The sequence below is a fragment of the Quercus robur genome, chromosome 6, assembly GCF_932294415.1.
Source record: "Quercus robur chromosome 6, dhQueRobu3.1, whole genome shotgun sequence".
Lineage (NCBI taxonomy): Eukaryota > Viridiplantae > Streptophyta > Magnoliopsida > Fagales > Fagaceae > Quercus > Quercus robur.
Genome location: NC_065539.1, coordinates 49193650 through 49212495, shown reverse-complemented (window position 1 = coordinate 49212495; position 18846 = coordinate 49193650). Strand labels below are relative to the sequence as shown.

Sequence of the window (18846 nt, the reverse complement as noted above, 5' to 3'; positions counted from 1 at the left end):
ATGATCCTTATGATAATTAGTTTGTATTATTAATGATCTTGAAATTGATAGTATGAAATTAGAAAAGATTCATGAAAAGCCTCCCCTGTATTTCGAATGACTCTGCTCTTCCAACGTTTAAGGACTTGAAGAGAGAATGAAAATTAAAATGAAACAAGAAAATAAAAATTAATAATATAATTTTATGTACTCACTGACTGTGTTATAAAAAATAAAAAAAAATAAAAATTGAAGCAGAACACCATGTTTACACGTAAAATAATGAGTAATGAAATGGCAATTACCTCATGAAACGAGACTTGGAGGTAAAGCATTATATGAGCTCTTGGCAGTGGTTGCCAATAGCACACTTGAGTGCAAAAAAAAAAAAAAAAATTCAAACATAAAATTATTAGAATACCGTTTTTGGATCTCATCAATTGGTGTGTGTACAAATAGTGGATTTCCACATGTAGTATTTGAATCTGTCCTCTTTAACAAAAAAGCTTCCTCTATTCAAATGACAGCATTTCTTTCCAAGATAATAATAAAAATGTGCCATAACTTTATCAAAATTGGATTATTTGGGAGATAATAGTATCAGTATGGCTGCCAAAGATAAATTTGAGAGAGCTTAGCTTAGCTCAGCTCATTGACAAAGAACAAGATTGCGCGTGGGCATAAATTCCGTTCTCTGTTCCTGTCTGCTGAAAGATTTGGCACAAAAAAATTTGGAAAACATATAATCATCTATACATACTTCATGATGCTTGCAATAATTACTCTTGGTTGCATAGCCCCGCATGCCCAAAAAACCAGACCATTCCTTCCCTTCTCACTCACTTCCCAACCCCCACTCTACTCTCACACACCCACCTATAAATTCCATCTACCCCCACTTCTCTCTCTCACCTGTAGTCCCAAACTCCACTATCTCTGTCTCTATCTCTATCTCTATCTCTATCTAATTTCTCTCTTTCTTTGCTATACACATCTCTTTCACTATTTTGTTCTACACTAGTATAACTATACCTTCTAGCTAGCTACTAGCTCTTTCAGTTTCTAACAATCACAACTATCATCAATGGCTGTATCTGGTTTTGAAGGCTTTGAGAAACGCCTAGAGCTTCATTTCTTTGGTGATGATCCTGCAGTTATAGACATGGGTCTAAGGCAGCTTGAGTTTGAGTCACTAGAACAAGTCCTACATGCAGTCCAATGCACTGTGGTCTCGGCTGTAGGGAATCACTACTTTGATGCCTACGTGTTATCTGAGTCCAGCCTCTTTGTTTACCCCACAAAGATCATCATCAAGACTTGTGGGACCACTCAGCTTCTCAAATCAATCCGTCCATTGCTTCACTATGCTCATCATCTTGGTCTCACTCTTTGCTCTTGCCGCTACACTAGAGGTAGCTTTATTTTCCCAAAGGCACAACCTTTCCCACACACTAGCTTCAAAGAAGAAGTTATCTATTTGGAAGAGACCCTTCCTTCCAATCTTTGTTATAGAAAAGCTTCGGTGATGCCCTCTAAAGTCCCTTCTCATTCTTGGCATGTTTTCACTGCTAGTAATACTAGTGAGGCTCACATGGCTCTCACACACCCTCATATTCCTGATGTGTTGTACACATTAGAAATATGTATGACTGAGCTTGATCGTGTTCTAGCTCGAAAGTTCTTTAGGCGACCAAATGATAACAAGACTGGTGACACTGCAGGGAAGGAAATGACTGAGATTACTGGGATTAATGACATTAACCCTGGTGCTCTTATTTGTGACTTTGCATTTGACCCTTGTGGGTACTCAATGAATGGGGTTATTGATGGTGATCGTTACTCTACAATTCATGTTACCCCTGAGGATGGTTATAGTTATGCAAGCTTTGAATGTGTGGGGTCAATTTACGATGATCATGATGATGTTGCCAATGTTTTGAAGAAGGTTGTGCAAGTGTTTAGGCCAGCAACTATGTCTGTATCAACCACATGTGCCAGTCATGAAGTTTGGACAAGGGTGGCTAGCGCACTCGAGCCACTTGGACTCAAATGCCGGAGTTGTGCAATGGATGAGTTTCCGGCTGCGGGGAGCGTCGTGTTTCAAGCGTTCACGGCTCGCCGGAAGTGACCCGAAGGCGGTGGTGCTGGTGGTGTTGGTGGTGGTAGATATGGGGGGTCAGGGGTCAGGAAGGTTTAATAGGAGGGAAAGAGGAGTTTAGAGAGAGAGTTTAGAGTTTAGTTGAAAACATTTTTAGGAATGATGATGATGTGGACGAATGTGATTGGATAATGGGGATGATGAATGTGGGGTTGACTTGTTGTAGAAAGAGAAAAAAAAAAGTGGGAGCAAAGATTAGAGATGAGGAGAGGGATGACGTGGAATTAAGAAGACAAGAAAAAAAAAAAAAAAAAAGGTTTGGTGTGAGAGATACTGGGTTCATCATGATAAGGCACCCCACTTAGGCTTGCACGCCTAAGATTTTGAAGATGGTAGTGGGGGACTTAAAAGTGCTCTATGTTTGAGGTCATATTGAACTTTCTCATTCTCTATGTTCTATTCTTTCTTTCTTTCTTTCTTTATTTTATTTTATTTTTAATTTCTTTTATAAAAAAAGAGAAGATCTTTTTAATGTTCACTTTTTGCACTCTCTCTTCCTTGTCTCTTATTATGTTTATTCCTAGATTGTTAGAGAGAATTGAATTATCACACTACTTCTAAGTTTAATAATATTGTTTGCCAAAGTTGATGGAACTCAACAAAAGTACAAGAGAGAGAAACAGTACTACTACTACTACTACAACATTAACATTGGATAATTTTTTGTGTGTGTGTTCTTGAGTTTAGCCATTGTGCATGTATCTAGGTGTTTTTGCATGGTTGGTTCCTATACTCATTCATGAACATTTTCTTCCTCCATATGATTGTTTACACAACCAATCCAGCAAGTCTTTGTGACAATAAAAAACATATATAATCTGCACAGAACCATAATACCATATATTACATCCCTTGGGTTGAGAGAAAATACTAGCTAGTTTGTTTATTAAAGAACTTTTAGCAACAACAAAAGAAAAAAAAAAAGGTTCACCAATTAATTTAGAACTTGTTTCAAATTTACAAGTATATATATTTTTTGATATATAGATTCAAATTTACAGATTTTGTTTTTGAAAAAGATGGTAAACGTGCCTAGAGTTTCACATCTTTATCCATATACTCCATAGGACATTATAATTGTTGGCAAAAAGTTCTCTCGGCCCCGTACTTAGTTCACTTTCTTGTCGATATTTTTGATTTGGTTCCACAAGACTGGCCCAAACACAATCAAGATTTTAGGTCCATGCATGCTATATATATAGCTCTTTCATGGCCTATACTAATTTTGTTCTAAATGCATAGTCCAACTACGAAAAGGTATAGCACACGACACGACCACCCTAATGGTATATAATATGTAAACTTCTCTTAAAAAACAGATTGGAAAACTAATCCATTTATATATATCACTGATCGACAACGCATGCATTAGACACTAATGTCTTGTATTAATATCATGCTTCGTCTATGATTCGCAAAGCATTAAAAATGAGACCATTTTGTGTTTTCCTTTAAGAGTAAGACCACACTTTTTTTAGGAAGAACCTTTCATGTGGGATACATGCAATACACACGTTCCACTTAGCCCTAATAATACATACTATTTCCACTTAATTTTACCAATAATTAATTGCTTCAAAATCATATTTTTCTCTGAAGATAGACTTGGCAATCATATTGGTCAACCCAGACCCTATTCTTCTTTCCTATAATAAAATAAAAATTTTCACAGTAACGGTAAATGGGTTCATAACTTTTTTTTTTTTTTTTTTTTTGGAGAAAGAAATGGGTTTATAACTTGGTATATATTTAGATTAGACAATTTGTAGAAACTCAGGGCTTAAAATTGCTTTCAGTGTGTGGGCTAACAAATCGGCCCACTATGTTGGAGTATTGGACAAGCTGTGATATTGAGGCTGTGTTAGGAATTGGTGAGTGGCAATATTATGGGTTGGGTTTAGAAGCTGGGAGAGTCACATGAAGTTTTGGATTAGGTTCAGCATAGGCGAATCCATACTCCACATATAGTTGAGCTCAATCCAAAAGACCAGTGGCCTTGGGCACATCTCTATCGACTATCGTACATGGGGAGAGACTAGAATATATCTTTCTTCTTCTAGAGGAATTGGTAAAGGAAATCCCATTTCTCTCTTCATTTTTAATTATTCTCTATATGGAAAACATGGCCTAGCTTGTTCAAATTGAGGTTTCTTCGTGGAACTGGTTAGGTATCAAAGCTTCAAAAAATGGTCCAACCTTTTTGGGAAAGTGGCAAAAGATAATTTCCAAAAAATCTAAAGGGCTATGAAAACCTTCTGCAAGTTATCGGGACAAAAACTTAACCTAAACTAGTCCAAAATCTTTGTCTCCTCTTGTATGAACCCAAGCCGAAAAGACCTAGCTACTATCAAGAGATGGTTAGGTTAATCTAAAAAGTAAATACCCACCTACTCCAAAGCTCCACTAGAAGGAAATCTAGTAGTTAGAACAGTTTTTGCAAAGCAAACCCCCATTTGTGAGAAAGGAAAAGGATGGTTAGTCAAGAATGGCAAATCCATCAAATTTTGGCATGACTACTAGACTAGGCAAGGTCCTATATAAGGAAATATTGAAGGTCCATTTAACAAAGGGTGGACCCATTTAAAGTGTGCAAAATATGAAACCTTTAATTAAATTGGAAGCTGGAGAGGCTCTCATTTATACCTTATATGTTTACGTTCACCGTTCATGTAAAATGTACATGATTAGTGAATATAGAAACATAATTTTGCACCAAGAAAATCACCAAAGTAACCCCAAAACCATTTGCCCAAAAATAGGACAATTGCATCTTTTGGCTCCCTCAAGGAATGGCTACTTTGATACGATATATTATAGCCTACAATATGGCTTTTGATCTTGAATGTTCGCCTCAAAAGCTTTGCAACTAGAAATGGTTGTGGTCCTTGTGGAAATTAAATGCTCTTCCACACATTATTATGTTTCTCTGTCTCGCTTGCCATGAGAAGCTCCCCACAAGGAACTTGCTGACAAGAAGGAAACTCGTCTAGGAAGCTAGTTTTCCTTTTTGTAAAGTTGAACTTGAAACAATCCTCCACATTTTCAGAAATTTCCATAAGGTTGTGGATATTTGGAAGTCGATAAGAACTCATTATTTCTAATGAGTACGGAAAAATTGATAAGATCGTTCATCTTAATGAATGACCTTGTACGTACTGTTAACAAAATAGATATGTAAGTAACAGGCATCCATATTCAATGGACGATGAATGACGACATTCAATACCCATTTTAAATATGTGGTAATCGATACAGGCAAAATAGCCGACTAACCATTATCCTCAATTGATGATGGTCATAAAAGCATCGAGCATTATTACCCTAATAAGATACACAACAATCAATTTCCTAAATTTTGATTGCCAAAATGGTTGGAAAGAAGTATTCCTCTGGTCCACTTGAACTATATGGAAAGCTTAAAACAAAAGCGAAATAGAAGGAATTAAATTCAACAATAAGACCATCAATGAAGAGATTAAAGCACTAGCAATCTAGCATTAGACTTTTTCTACTCCCTCACAACGAAAAGATAGTAGAATTAAACAAATCAGCAAGCTCATTTGTAAAATTAAACACATGCCAAGTAGGGTCGGGAGGTCTACTCAGAGGCAATAATGGATGGGCTTCTCCAAATATATTGGACTCTCACCCATGATTGCAATAGAGTTGTGGAGACTAAGATTAGAACTCCAACTGGCAGCTAATTTGATTGTTAAGAAATCATCATAGAAATATATGCAAAATCAGTAGTAGAATTCTTGTCCAGTCCTTTGAGAAAGCTTAGCGTAAGCACTCCGAATGAAATTTTTCTACGGATATTTTGGTGAAGGCAAGAAATTGTTTTATGCTATATTTTGTGTTGTGTTTTGTTCCTCCTAATATTGTAAGTCTAATCATGGCAGATATGTGAGTGTTTCGTATCCCAGACTCTATAACTAGTAACTAGTTTGCTTTAATGAATTTTCAATTTTCATCTTCACCCAAAAAATTAAGAAGGTAACCATAGGGAGGGGTTGGAAGAGCAGAACTATCCCACTATAATCCAAATTGTCCAATTTTAAAATAAGAAAAATTTTAATTTTTAAAGAGAATCTGTTTTTTTTTTTTTTAACAAAAAATTGAGTACAATAAGCCAATAATTCTTTATTTGTAAAGTTCATTAATGAAACAAACGTGGAATCCACGCTTTATTCATTAAATTTTGTTTTAAATGTTGACATCCTAATTTGAAGAAAGTATATCATGAGTTAAGAGATTTTTCAATTATAGCACATGAAATTCATGTGTGTGGGATTCACACATATTATAAAAGAGAATTCACATAAGACAATCTCATAAAGTAATTTCCCCTTAAATAGACTTGGATCAAATTCATGTTGCATATAATATTTTTTTTTAAGAAAAAGTCGCCATAAAGGCTGCAAATGATTATTTTTTAATATATATATATATATATATATATGACAGTGTAAGGTCTATAAGCCACCATAAAGTTTATATATATATATATATATATATATAAATATATATAACATTTTAAAAAGTTGAGTATATTATTATACTTTTAATTTTTAAACTTTTACTTTTAAGTAATCAAAATGACTTGTTTAAATATCTTACCATTAGTTTTAACTTCATCAGTTAATGACTCTGTATTTATTATTTTATAATCATCTAAGTCATGAAGTTGCTTAAACATACAATGATTACCAAGTCTCAATATATAATTATAATAATAACACTAGACACAAATAATATAAACTATGACTTACATTTGTATTATATTTTCTATATCAATTAATTAAAAAATTTTCTTATACTATTAATTAAGATTTTTTGAATTAATATTGTCTTGAATCTTGTATTTAAATTTGTCTTCCTTGATTAAAATCATAGCCCTGCCACTAGCATGAAAATAAGAAATATATAGGTTTAGCAATAGTAGATTATATTGATTTTAGACTGTTGCCACATAAATTAAAGTTTGGACTTTGTTGGGGAAAAAAAATTTGCAGTAAGAAGAGCCTAAACTCATGAACATAAAAAAATTTCAGTCATCAGGATTTGAAATCAAAAAAAAAAGAAAAAGAAAAAAAGATGTATACTTACCAAATTATTAGCTTGAATAAACATTAGAGCTGTCTCTTCAAGCTATGATGCTCTGTGAAAATCATGCTCCAAACCTCGTGGCACATGATGATTTCAAATTCATTGATATATTAAAAATCTCCAAACATAAATTAAAGAAAAATAAAATCAAATATCTTCCTACTGAGTACTCACTTGAAATCACTCCAACTACTGCAATGTGCTTAACTAGGGATTATATCATTATATTAATCCTTGTTTTGGTTGGTGAGTAATTTGGTTTAGTTGGGAAACCCTGAAACCTCTTGTAATTCAACATGTGGCCCTTTAAAGCAAGTGGTGATTAATTGCCTTCCACTGAAAGATTAAACAAAGTATTCCTTAATTTAAATAATAAGCCATAATTAATTCTTTTGAAATTGGGGTTGGTAAGATAATCTACTACCCTATAATGGAGCTTAGTATGGTTATTACTTATTACTTATTACTGTAAACTTTGACCTCAAAATGTGGAAGATTAGCAAATTGAAGCTTCCTTTATATGAGGAAACCGGCCGGTTCTAGTACCTAAAATTACATAAAGGACAAAGAAATAAGTCAAACAGATTCCATCCCAATCTTCTTCTAGATGTATTTGGAATGAGCTGAATTTTTCAACTTATCTCCACTTTCAACTTATTTTTGCTATTATTCATGGGTCCCATTGTATTATTTAGCTTATTTTTTAACATTTTTTTACACTTTCAGCAAAAAGTTTTCAGTTTTAACTAAATAAGTTGTTCCAAACAAGACACGTAGGAATTTTTTTTCTTACAATAATACTTCTTCTTATCCTTTCCCCCTCCCACCTCCCAAGTGAGCTATTACTTCCATTTTTTTTTCTTCTCCCTTTTGAGATAGGTAGATAATAAGTGAGTGTGAAAAAGAGATGTGTTCAAATCACAACCAAAAATATCAAAAAATTATGGTTGAATTATCACTTCAACCCACTTCATCTTTCAAAACAAAAGAAAATGGAAAGAAACCAAAAGGTAGATGTCATGAAGATTAAATGGGAAGAAAATGACAAAATTTTAGCTTGATAGGTGTTTTGATGTTACACAATTTAAAATTGAAAGACTTAATTAACCAATCTATTTGATGCCTAATCGTTGTCTCAATGTAGTCATTTATATAATAAATATATAGTCGTTGATGGGTTTTTTGTTTTGAATGTAAAACTAAATTCTTAGTTTTGTTCTCCCTCTTTTTTTTCTTTTTCTTTTTTTCATTCATAATCCTAAAAACAAGCATCTCTCTCTCTCTCTTTATTTTTATGATTTGTAATTAAAAAGAAAAGGTGAAAGATTAGGATAGGTAAGAAACACATTAATTTAAGCTCAAAAGGAAAGATTAGAATCTAGATTCTTCGAGCGTGCGTGACATACTTATGGTCCCCTACACACTTATAAGCAATCTTGGGTTTTCTTTAAAGCATTTTTTGGAATTTTGCAAATGCTTGGGGTTGAGGACACTCCCAAGAGGCGCCTCTCTTTATGCTTACAAAAGAGAAGTTCCAAAACAAAACTAGTGGACAAGCCTAAAGAGTACAAGCAATCTACCTCACATATATATATTTGGGATGACCTCAAAGAAAGTGAGGGGTTGCAATATGCACTTTTGAGAGTTTTGGGTCAATATATATACAAACCTAATTTATTTCCTCAATAATTTATTAAAATATCTAAATTAATAAATAATTAGTATGATGACTCTGTGGTGCACAACCTAATTAGAAAGTATATATAAATAAATTGAAACTATATTACTAAATCCAACATATGGTGGATGAGCTAAGAGTTTGTCATTTCTCTTGTATTAGGCATTAACTCTGTGTTGTCCATTCTCTAGCCAGATTTGGAAAAAATCTATATGAAAATGCTATTTGGTTAGAAGACTCACCTCCACCAGGACCACTACCATTCTTGGAGGCTTTGTACTTTGATAATTGTTCTTCTCATTAATGAAATGTTCATTATATTTTGCTCAAAAAATAAATGAGCCACTTGTTTAAAACATAAAGTTATGATATATAATCAAAAGAATCTAAAATAAAAGTTAAAATATTATTTTAGATTACTTAAAACATTTTTCAATATATTTTAATTGAAGTAGAATTTTAAATATCTTTTTACTTAGATAATAGACTTATGTAGAGTTAAATCTAAGACAAACTATATTAATAATAATTAGAGTGTAGTCTGTGTAGGCACTTGTTGCAAACAAAAGAAAGCCCATGTGCAATGTATGATTAAATAAAAATTTATTTAAATCATAAAATATTTTACTAATATTATCAAAACTATCTAAATAATTAGTAAGCCACTTGAAATTTAAATAGAGTTTCACCTATAGTAGATTACTATCTTAATAAATGATGAACTATATGACAACAACAAATATTGGGTCACTTGAAGCAAATACAATATTTAATATGTAAATGTTATTATTAAAACACTAAATTATGACAAATTAAGGAAATAATTAAAATAAATATTAAATTTTATTTTAAAATTTATAGAAACCTTTAGTAATGGAGTTTTAGTTAGAGTATAATTTTAAATTTCTTGAGCTTCGCTAATAGAGAGTAGACTATTATTAGAGTGATTCTAGAGATACTGCAAAAAACATATATATATATATATATATAAATAAATAAAAACTAGTATGAAATATATTAATTAAGGAAAAAAAAAAACACTATGTACATATTCAAAAGCAAGAGGCTTTCTTGGAATATAAATAAAAGAATAACCTTTGGCTTTTAGCTTCTTATTGATTGGCTTGCCTTTAATTTTCTAATTATTAGGAAAAAAAATATTTTGTTTACTATATAATTTTAATTTTATAAAACACCAAAAAACGTAGTAACCAATTTTTAAAATAACTTTTTTTGAAAGTCATCGATCTTTTGGGTTTTGAGATGTCATGGACTAGCCATGTATATCAATTTTTTTAGTGACCTGTTTGATCCAACTGAATTCTTGGGGGTCCCTTGGTCCTAATGTAGGTATGTCCATGCTCATCCACAAAATATACGTATCACTATTCACCATCAATATCGATGGTGCTAAGGCTCATGAGGTATTTACTATTTCCTTTAAGGTACGTATTATGTAAGCCTTTTTGGGTGTTTCTCTCTAATTAATCTTTCCATTACGTTCTTCTATGTTTGGAAACAAATTGTTTGTCATGTTACTTTTTACCACTGAATATGAATAACTGTGTATTTGACATATGCTTCTCTATCATGCACCTCTACTTAGATGAAAGTTTTTTTTTTTTTTTTTTTTTTTTTTTTGACCCAGCCAAGGCCATGACATGCCTGTTTGCATGCAATTGTATGCCATGTCAACTTAAAATGGGCATGCAGCCAAGGCCAAGGTCAAGGCCATGGCATGCCTGTGAGCATGGCAATTTATAACTTAAAAAATTATTTATGTGTACTTTTAATCAAGAGCATATCCATTTAGAAGAGTGGGAGGCCATGACCTCCCAAACTTTTCCAATATTATAAAATTACCCCTAAAATATCCTAAAGTTTTTAAAAAATATATATGGTTAACCTCCCAAACTTCTCAAATATTAGATTTTTACTCCTAAATTTACTTAAAATCTTCAAAAGAAATATGGTTAGCCTCTCAAACTCTTCATATTTTTTGTACAACACTATTAAATTGGTTCAATTTTATATTTATTACTATTTTGGTCTCTCCAATTCCTCAAATTCTAGTTCCACCCCTGCTTTTAATCATGTAACCTATTTAATAGTTACATGATTTGCTTACATGAATTATGTAATCTAATATAAATGAATGATTTTCTTATTAACCATCACATAATGAATTGGAAGAGAATCCTCCACATTAGTTTAGAAAAAATTACTCAGCACTTTGCTTCCTTTTTCTTCTTATTCATGTTTTTCTTAATCATTACTTGTTTTAAATTTTAAAGTACCAAAAGGAGATTAAATTTGCCAATCATTTCAAAATAATTGAACAAGAAAAAGCATTTTAAAATTGAATGATATAACTAACATAGCTGTCACCCTAATAAAGCAAAGACTAATTCTCATTCATCTTTCTCCACATCAAAGAAACTTAATTTAGATGGTACTTGGCAATTGCTCATACGAAAGTGGAATTTTATTATTCAGCTGTCAACCCTTTTTTTTTTTTTTTTTTTTCATTCACAGGCTGTTGTATTACTAATTTACTAGCATCCAAAAAGCCAACAATCAAAAGAAGAAACTGTTCAAAGTTCAAACAGTTGTTCGGCAAGCCACCACTACAACTAAAAGTCATGCTTGACTAATCAACTGATTAACATGCGAAAAGCTTCATATTCAAAATCCAGAATGAAATACAACAAAACCCCATTTTCCATGGTGTATAATTTAACATTTTACAGTTTAGTAACGTCTAACATAAATTCTCTTATTATTAAAAAAAAAAAAAAGTGTCATATTAACGGATACCCTCAATATAATTGTTAATAAACTACTTTTATAGAAAATTTAAGCATGTTAAAAAGATTTATTGTTTTTTTTTTTCCCAATAAAATGTTTCTAAAAATATATTCTATCAATATTTTTAGGACATTTGTTAACTTTTTCCTTTAAAAAAGTTTCAAATTCTTAGGCAGGCATATAATTGCTTTTCTCACTCTTTTTGGGTGTGGTACAATGTATTTTTAGAATATAAAAGTGTGTGGCTTGTTATAATTGATCCTATGAATAAGAATGTTCTAATTTTTAGTCAAACTATATTTCACCCTTTTTTTTGTGTGAATAAGAATAAATATATAGAAAGAGAGCAAAGGAAAGACCTAACCCATCCCAATTTCCTGGGGAAAAATACCCAAGGAGGAAGAGAAAAGATTGAAATGGGTCCATCCTAATTATAAAAAGCAGCCTAACGAGCCAATTTCTGAGAAAGGAAATTAACATCCCTAGAAACAAAAGAAAAATCCTTACAAAAGAGAATTTAGAGCAACTTTGAAATCTGGGAGATAAAAGACAAGGAAACAAGGAGTAGACACATTGATGTTCTGCAAAGTCTTGATAACCCTTCTGGAATCACCTTCAAAGAGGACATAAGAATACTTGTGGAAGACTGCAAGCTTGATGGTCTAAAAAGCAGCTTATGTTTCTCTAAGGATTTAATCAAAAGGAGAGAAGAGATTTGAATGAACAAATAAGACATTTCCAAATTCATTTCTCCCAACAGCGTCGGTGGCATGAGGTTTAATTGCAACATCAAATTTTATTTTAATCCAACTGAATTGTAGAAGAAACTATTTCAAGGGCAAACATGCTAAACGAGATGTCCAAGTTGCAATACGTTATGAATAAGTCCTATTAAATACATCAGCATCTTTTTTAGGATCAGGCCTATAGTTTGCAAATATCGTTTGGTTCCTAATTCTCCAAAGTTGTTAAAGATGATTGAACAAAAGATGTCTTAAATCTTTTGGTTCTTACTCATTTAAAAAAAAAAATAAAAAATCTTTATCCAAACTATATTTCACTTCCTGCTCCAGAGGTACTCTATAATCCTACTTGCTCAAGAGACACTCTATAAATCCTACTTACAAATAGGATACCTATAGCTCTTCAAGTTATTATTTTTAATTTACAGTATCTACTTTTTTTTATATATACAGTATTTGTACTTTTTTTGGTGCTAAACTTACAGTATTTGTACTTTTGTAGCATCGTTGATGTTGATCATAAAAAATGCTACTTTTCTTTCTAAGTCTGTGAGTATTGCTTTTTTTTATTTTAAAAATTTGACCTTTCCTACTCACTGTTGTTGTGGGTGGGGGTGTTTTTCTTGGAACATGGGCTTTTTGCAGACAAATCCACCCATGCACACATAGAATCTCAAATCTAAACTCTTCTCTCTCTTTCTTGAAAGAAACCTCTGCTTTTGTTGCACCATCGGTGTGTCTTTCCTTTTGAAAAATTTGGACTGTTCCTTCTGTTTTTTCTTCCTTAAAGTTTAGTGTTTTTTTTTTTTTTTTTTCTCGAACACACTTCTTTTGTGCTTTCTGATGTTCTGTTCTTCATTGAGCCCTGATCCTGTGTTGTGCCCCCGAAATACAAAAGGTACAAGTTTTTTTGTTTATTGTTTTTGGGAAAACCCCACACAACACGTTATCTTTGTAGCAAGCTGAAGCCAAGCCATTTGTTTGATCACAAAACCAAAATGTCTCAACCTTTTTTCTTTGCTTCTTATGGGCTTTCTTAAAGATGGAGTTCTAGTAATTCGTTTCTTCTTGTAGCACTTGTTTCTTTCCTAACAATTTTCCTAGAAAACCATTTTCATTTCTTTGAAATATTAAAAACCCACATGACTCAAACTTTAATTTTTCCTTTCATTACAAGTAGAGTAGCTTTCTGGTTGAATTGCTACGAAGTCTTTGTTCCTTGACCTTTATTTCTGAATCTCTGTTTCTGAAACATGGGTTTTGCCCAAAATCACTACATGGAGACCCTCAATGTCAAATTCCAGGGTTACCCATTTTACCATTTCAACCAAGAATTATGCATCTGCAACCTTTTAGTCTCAATCATTCTCTGTTTCTGTTAGGACTTTTCTCAAACACCTTGGCTGCAGTTTTTAGTTTCTTGGTTTTTGGTCCTTAAAGTTAAAAGTTTTGCTTCTTGAAACCATGGGCTGTGTCAACGGCAAGTGCTGTAGCGGGTATCCACCTTCATCGGGCGGAGACTCCCGAGATTACAGTTTGCATGCCAAACACATACTCACACAAAGATCCTTGGAGAAAGTCCCTGTTCCCTCACACAATTTTTATTTAGAGTACTCTGTTCTCACACAGCGTGGTTACTACCCTGACTCACCTGATAAAGAAAACCAAGACAGTTTTTGCATTAAAACCCAGATTCAAGGTAACCCAAATATCCATTTCTTTGGTGTGTTTGATGGGCATGGTCAATTTGGTACTCAGTGTTCCAATTTCGTTAAGGATAGGTTGGTAGAAAAGCTAGCTGATGACCCTACATTAGCGGATGACCCTCTTAGAGCTTTTAATTCTGCGTTTGCAGATACTAATTCTGAGTTACATAATAGTGGGATTGATGATTCAATGAGTGGCACCACTGCTATTACTGTTCTTGTCATTGGGGATACACTTTTCGTGGCAAATGCGGGTGATTCGAGGGCGGTGGTTGCAGTTAAGGACGGGAATAGTATATTAGCCCAGGACATGTCATTAGATCAGACCCCATTTAGGAAAGATGAGTATGAGAGAGTGAAGCTTGCTGGGGCCAGGGTTTTGAGTGTTGATCAAGTGGAAGGGCTTAAGGATCCGAATATTCAGGCGTGGGGTGACGAAGAGTCTGATGGCGGTGATCCCCCGAGGTTGTGGGTTCAGAATGGGATGTATCCGGGGACTGCTTTTACGAGGAGTGTTGGGGATAGTACAGCTGAGAAGATTGGTGTTGTAGCTGATCCGGAGATTTCTGTGTTTCAGCTTACAGCTAATCATCTTTTCTTTGTCGTTGCAAGTGATGGGGTTTTCGAGTTCCTCTCGAGCCAAGCAGTTGTTAACACGGTATGACACATGACCAAATTCTAGGATGGATTGATCAGCTTTACTATTATAAGTTTTACCTCCTTTCCTTGATGATGCTCAATTTATTATTTTTCATTGATTTATCATTTTTTTTTATAAGTACTTTTCATTGCTATATCAATTTGAGCATGTGTATTGAATGTTTGCATAATTTATATGGCTCTTCGTATTAATTCATGTTTGTGGAGATTCATGACTTAATTAAGACTTCTTAGTATTCTAACTTAGCATAAATGTAAATGTATACACAAAGCTACCTATTTAAAATTTTCATCAGAATATTTAATTGTAAATGCCATATTTGGGGAATAGATGTGAAAATGGTAATACTTCTTGTTTTATAATTTCTATACTGAGAGATGAATGCTCTCATAGATATATGTTACTATGGACCATAGTTGTTGAACGTAGCTACAACTAGTACTTCGTTTGTTGTGGGAAAGCGATGGTGTAGGTTGAAGATGGAGGTGCAATAGTTATGGTAGAAATGAAAACTAAAATAATGTTGGTTGGCTGGGTTTGTTCTGGTTGAGCTTATCTCAATATGATTCTTAAATGAAAATTCCCGGGTTACAATGTTAAACATTCAACTTCAACTGAAACCACCTAGGTCAATTCAGGTTGGTCAGTTTCATTAAGTGTGTCGCGTTTTTTCATACCCTGGTTAAAAGGTACAAATAAGGGGGCATTGGGTGCAGGAAAAGAGAACCATTCAAATTAACACTTGACAGGACATCCATCCTTTAGATAGAATTTATAAAATTGAAAAGTGAAGTTATAGGGATGGCAATTACACCCCACCTTGTGTGTCTAGCCTCTTGGAAAAAAAAGGCATTTGATAGCAGAGGTTTTAAGGTTTTGTTAGATCTATGGTGTGAATTAGTAGAAGAGTTCAACTTTTGAATGATATGTGATGTGATGCTGCTGCTGCTCTAAAATACATTTATCCCAGTTTATTTCTATTAGATGAGAATAGGGATGTTTCTAATCATTCTTGTTTGGAGCTACTTGAAAATGGGATAATTTTGCCCTGGAGTCTTATGGTCTCTAGTGCTTTTCATGACTGGAAATTAGAATTAGTAGATTCTCTGTTAGATCTACTGCGTTCTCATCTCTCAATGGGAGTAGGGGATGACAAGTTAATTTCGAAGCTTAGTGCAATGGCAAATTTGATGTTGGTTCTTTTTATGAGGCCTTGAAGGGATCTAGTCAGATATTAATCTTTTCGAAAAGCATTTAACACAACATAGTCCCTAAGAAGTAAGAAGGTCACTTTTTTTTTTTCTCTTTTTGACTTGGATGTGTGCTATATGAAAGACATTAACATTGGATAATCTCATCAAAAGGAAATGATTCTTGTGCATTGATGTCGTATATGTAGGTCTCATGAAGAATCAATTGAACATCTTTTACTTGTTTTATTACTGGGGAATTGTGGTCTTTCTGCCTCCTCTTTATTTGGAGTTCAATGGGAGTTTCCTTGAAGGTTATTGTTGTGTTTTTTCTATTTGAAAGGTTTGTTTCGAAAGCATGGCATTAGATTGTCAGGGAATGCTACTCCTCTGGGTATCATGTGGACCTTCTAGAGCAAGAAATAAGACATTCAATAATATTGAGCTTTCCATGATTATGCTTAAGTTTAGATTATTGAGATCATTCTATTAGTGGTTACTTTTGGTTGCATCCAATTTTCTTCTCTTTAAGATTTCAAGCATTGGCTGACTTCTGCATTTATTCTTTAGGTGAAGCTTTTGTATGCATCATGTTTAGTTAAGTATTACTTAGATTTAATAATAAAAAATATAGTTTTTACAAAAGAATTACACCCTGTCTCCCCCACCCCAAGTGGGTGGGTTTTCCCTCCCTAATGAAAATGACAGGTTGAGAACGTGGTTCTCTTTTAAACCTATGGCAGGCTCTCAAGTCTCACCCTTATGCTTTGAAATCTCCTTCCTCACCAGTCACCACAAATTTGTCATTGCCTAGCCTCTGAGAAAGACAGTGCAGGAGTAGTGAAATGTCTCTACCATAGTGTACAGGAGGAGATCCTCTATATTTAAAGACAACTTGCCAGTTCACCCTTATGGCTCCAAGAGAACCTTTTGCTTCTCTTGCTCCCCCGTCAAGGCCCAACCACTCTTCCTTTGCTTCCCCCTTATCCCTATTGATCGACCAGTTGGTGCTATGTTTTTTTTGCTTTAGTTTACAAAGATTAGTCCATTTTGGGCACATGATGGATAGCCAGATGAAATTTAGTTACGTCATATTCCCTTAATTGAAATATTAGATTATATAGTTTCTGGTTTTCCTTTACTTTCAGTCTTACCATTCGTTCCCTTAACAAATTTTTTGGTTTCTTTCTTGATATAGGTGGCAAGATATACAGATCCCCAGGATGCATGTGCTGCCATAGCTGGAGAATCATACAAAATATGGTTGGAACACGAAAATCGGACAGATGATATTACGATAATCCTCGTGCACATCAAAGGTTTTCCTAATGTATGAGTTTCTTTTAATCTTCCTCTAGCTGCACATTTTCTTATGCTTTTCCTTTCTAGGCTGAACGTCATTTGAGTTAAGTTTTTTCAGTTTCAGTAGTAGTAGGTGATGAGAATGCTTGAGAGTTATATTTTGCCAGGGTAATCTTAATCATAGAAGGATCTATGCCCTCCTACGCAGAAGAGATTTAAATAAAAATATTAGTAATGGCAAAAGGATATATATATATGTATGTATGAATGAGAATTTTTTAAAACTCCCCTTTATGTTCCTGCCACGTTTTCCTTTGCCCGTGGCACTTGTGGGATAACACACAACACAGTGACACGCACAAAAAGAAAAAGGCTGCTCCTTTCATTGATTGGCTTGTTTATCTAATTTTTAATGTAATTACAATAGTCAGGTGCTGGTACTACAGATGGATCAAGTGGAACAAGTTTGAGGCCAACAAGGTCCAGAAGAGGAAATTCTGAGATATCAGTTGCCTCTGGGTCAGAATTCTACTGTTCACTGAGAAGCGAATCCTCAGACCTACACTCTTTTCAGCATGTGGTTTCAACAAATCGAAGCCCGGCTCTTGTTGTTCCATCTCCGGCACATCAGATGCCTTTGGAATTGGTGGGTCTTTCAAGCTGTGTCTTGTATTGTTTTATGGCTTATATATATATACATATTACTGAGCATTTATTTTTCTCTCTATCTACTGCAGTGATCAGATTGAAAGGCCTTTAGGAAGCTGCCTCACATTTTGTCATTTTTCTTTGGCGGTATCAATCTACCTTCTAATACTTGTATTATTTTATTTTATTCTATCATCTTTTTGGTCTCATATTGAATGTAGAAATTAATTCAGCTCAAGTATCAATGCCAGTGTTAAAGATACTGACGAAGCATTTTCTTTTTGGCTGGTAGCAGGATGTGAGTTACCCGTGTGTTCTACCAGCAGCAGAAGCAATTTGTTCGGCATATATGGGATAATACTTGGTGACTAATCTCCAGGCGACACGTTCTAGCGGACACTGATAAAACTGTTTCTAACCATGCAAATATTCCTTAAGGAGAACAAAATGTTCTCCCACCAGCTGCAGTTGCACCTGCTAACCCTAAATATGAAGCAATTGGAAATCAAGGAGGTCTGATTGGAACTCTATGATTGTGTGATGATGGAACTTGGAAGTGAAGATATCTTTCTTTGCAATGAATTCAAGAAAAAATGTTACGAGGGGATCAGCTTTGACCATGTGCAATTTTATACTCTTTTGTGATCCTTTGTCTCGTAATATTTACTGACTGGAAATTGTAAGAGAGGGAGACATATGGTGTTAAAATGTTAATTGCATCCCCTATATGATATTCCATATAATTTGCATGAAATTGCAAATTTAATTTGATGGTGTAGGCACAACATATGATACATATCTTTAATTAATGATAGAGGATCTGTGCTGTTATATTTGGTAATAAGTCTTTTATTTAAATTGATT

The 18846-nt window shown here is 33.7% G+C and overlaps 2 protein-coding genes across 3 annotated transcripts; both read left to right on the top strand.

Annotated features, from left to right (window-relative positions):
- Positions 1 to 658: 658 nt before the first annotated feature.
- Positions 659 to 2615, top strand: LOC126689238 (S-adenosylmethionine decarboxylase proenzyme 4). Its single transcript, XM_050384358.1, has one exon. The coding sequence runs from the start codon at positions 1064 to 1066 to the stop codon at positions 2105 to 2107; it is 1044 nt and encodes a 347-aa protein (XP_050240315.1). The 5' UTR covers positions 659 to 1063; the 3' UTR covers positions 2108 to 2615.
- A 10395-nt stretch (positions 2616 to 13010) lies between these two features.
- Positions 13011 to 18813, top strand: LOC126689237 (probable protein phosphatase 2C 35). Of its 2 annotated transcripts, none has more exons than XM_050384357.1 (5): positions 13011 to 14839; positions 17231 to 17362; positions 17762 to 17980; positions 18072 to 18129; positions 18275 to 18813. In XM_050384357.1, the coding sequence occupies exons 1-4, from the start codon at positions 13940 to 13942 to the stop codon at positions 18072 to 18074; spliced, it is 1254 nt and encodes a 417-aa protein (XP_050240314.1). In that variant the 5' UTR covers positions 13011 to 13939; the 3' UTR covers positions 18075 to 18129; positions 18275 to 18813. The 2 variants fall into 2 exon arrangements, with proteins under 2 accessions (XP_050240314.1, XP_050240313.1); XM_050384356.1 differs by having other exon boundaries at positions 13015 to 14839; positions 18278 to 18813.
- The last annotated feature ends 33 nt before the right edge of the window (positions 18814 to 18846 follow it).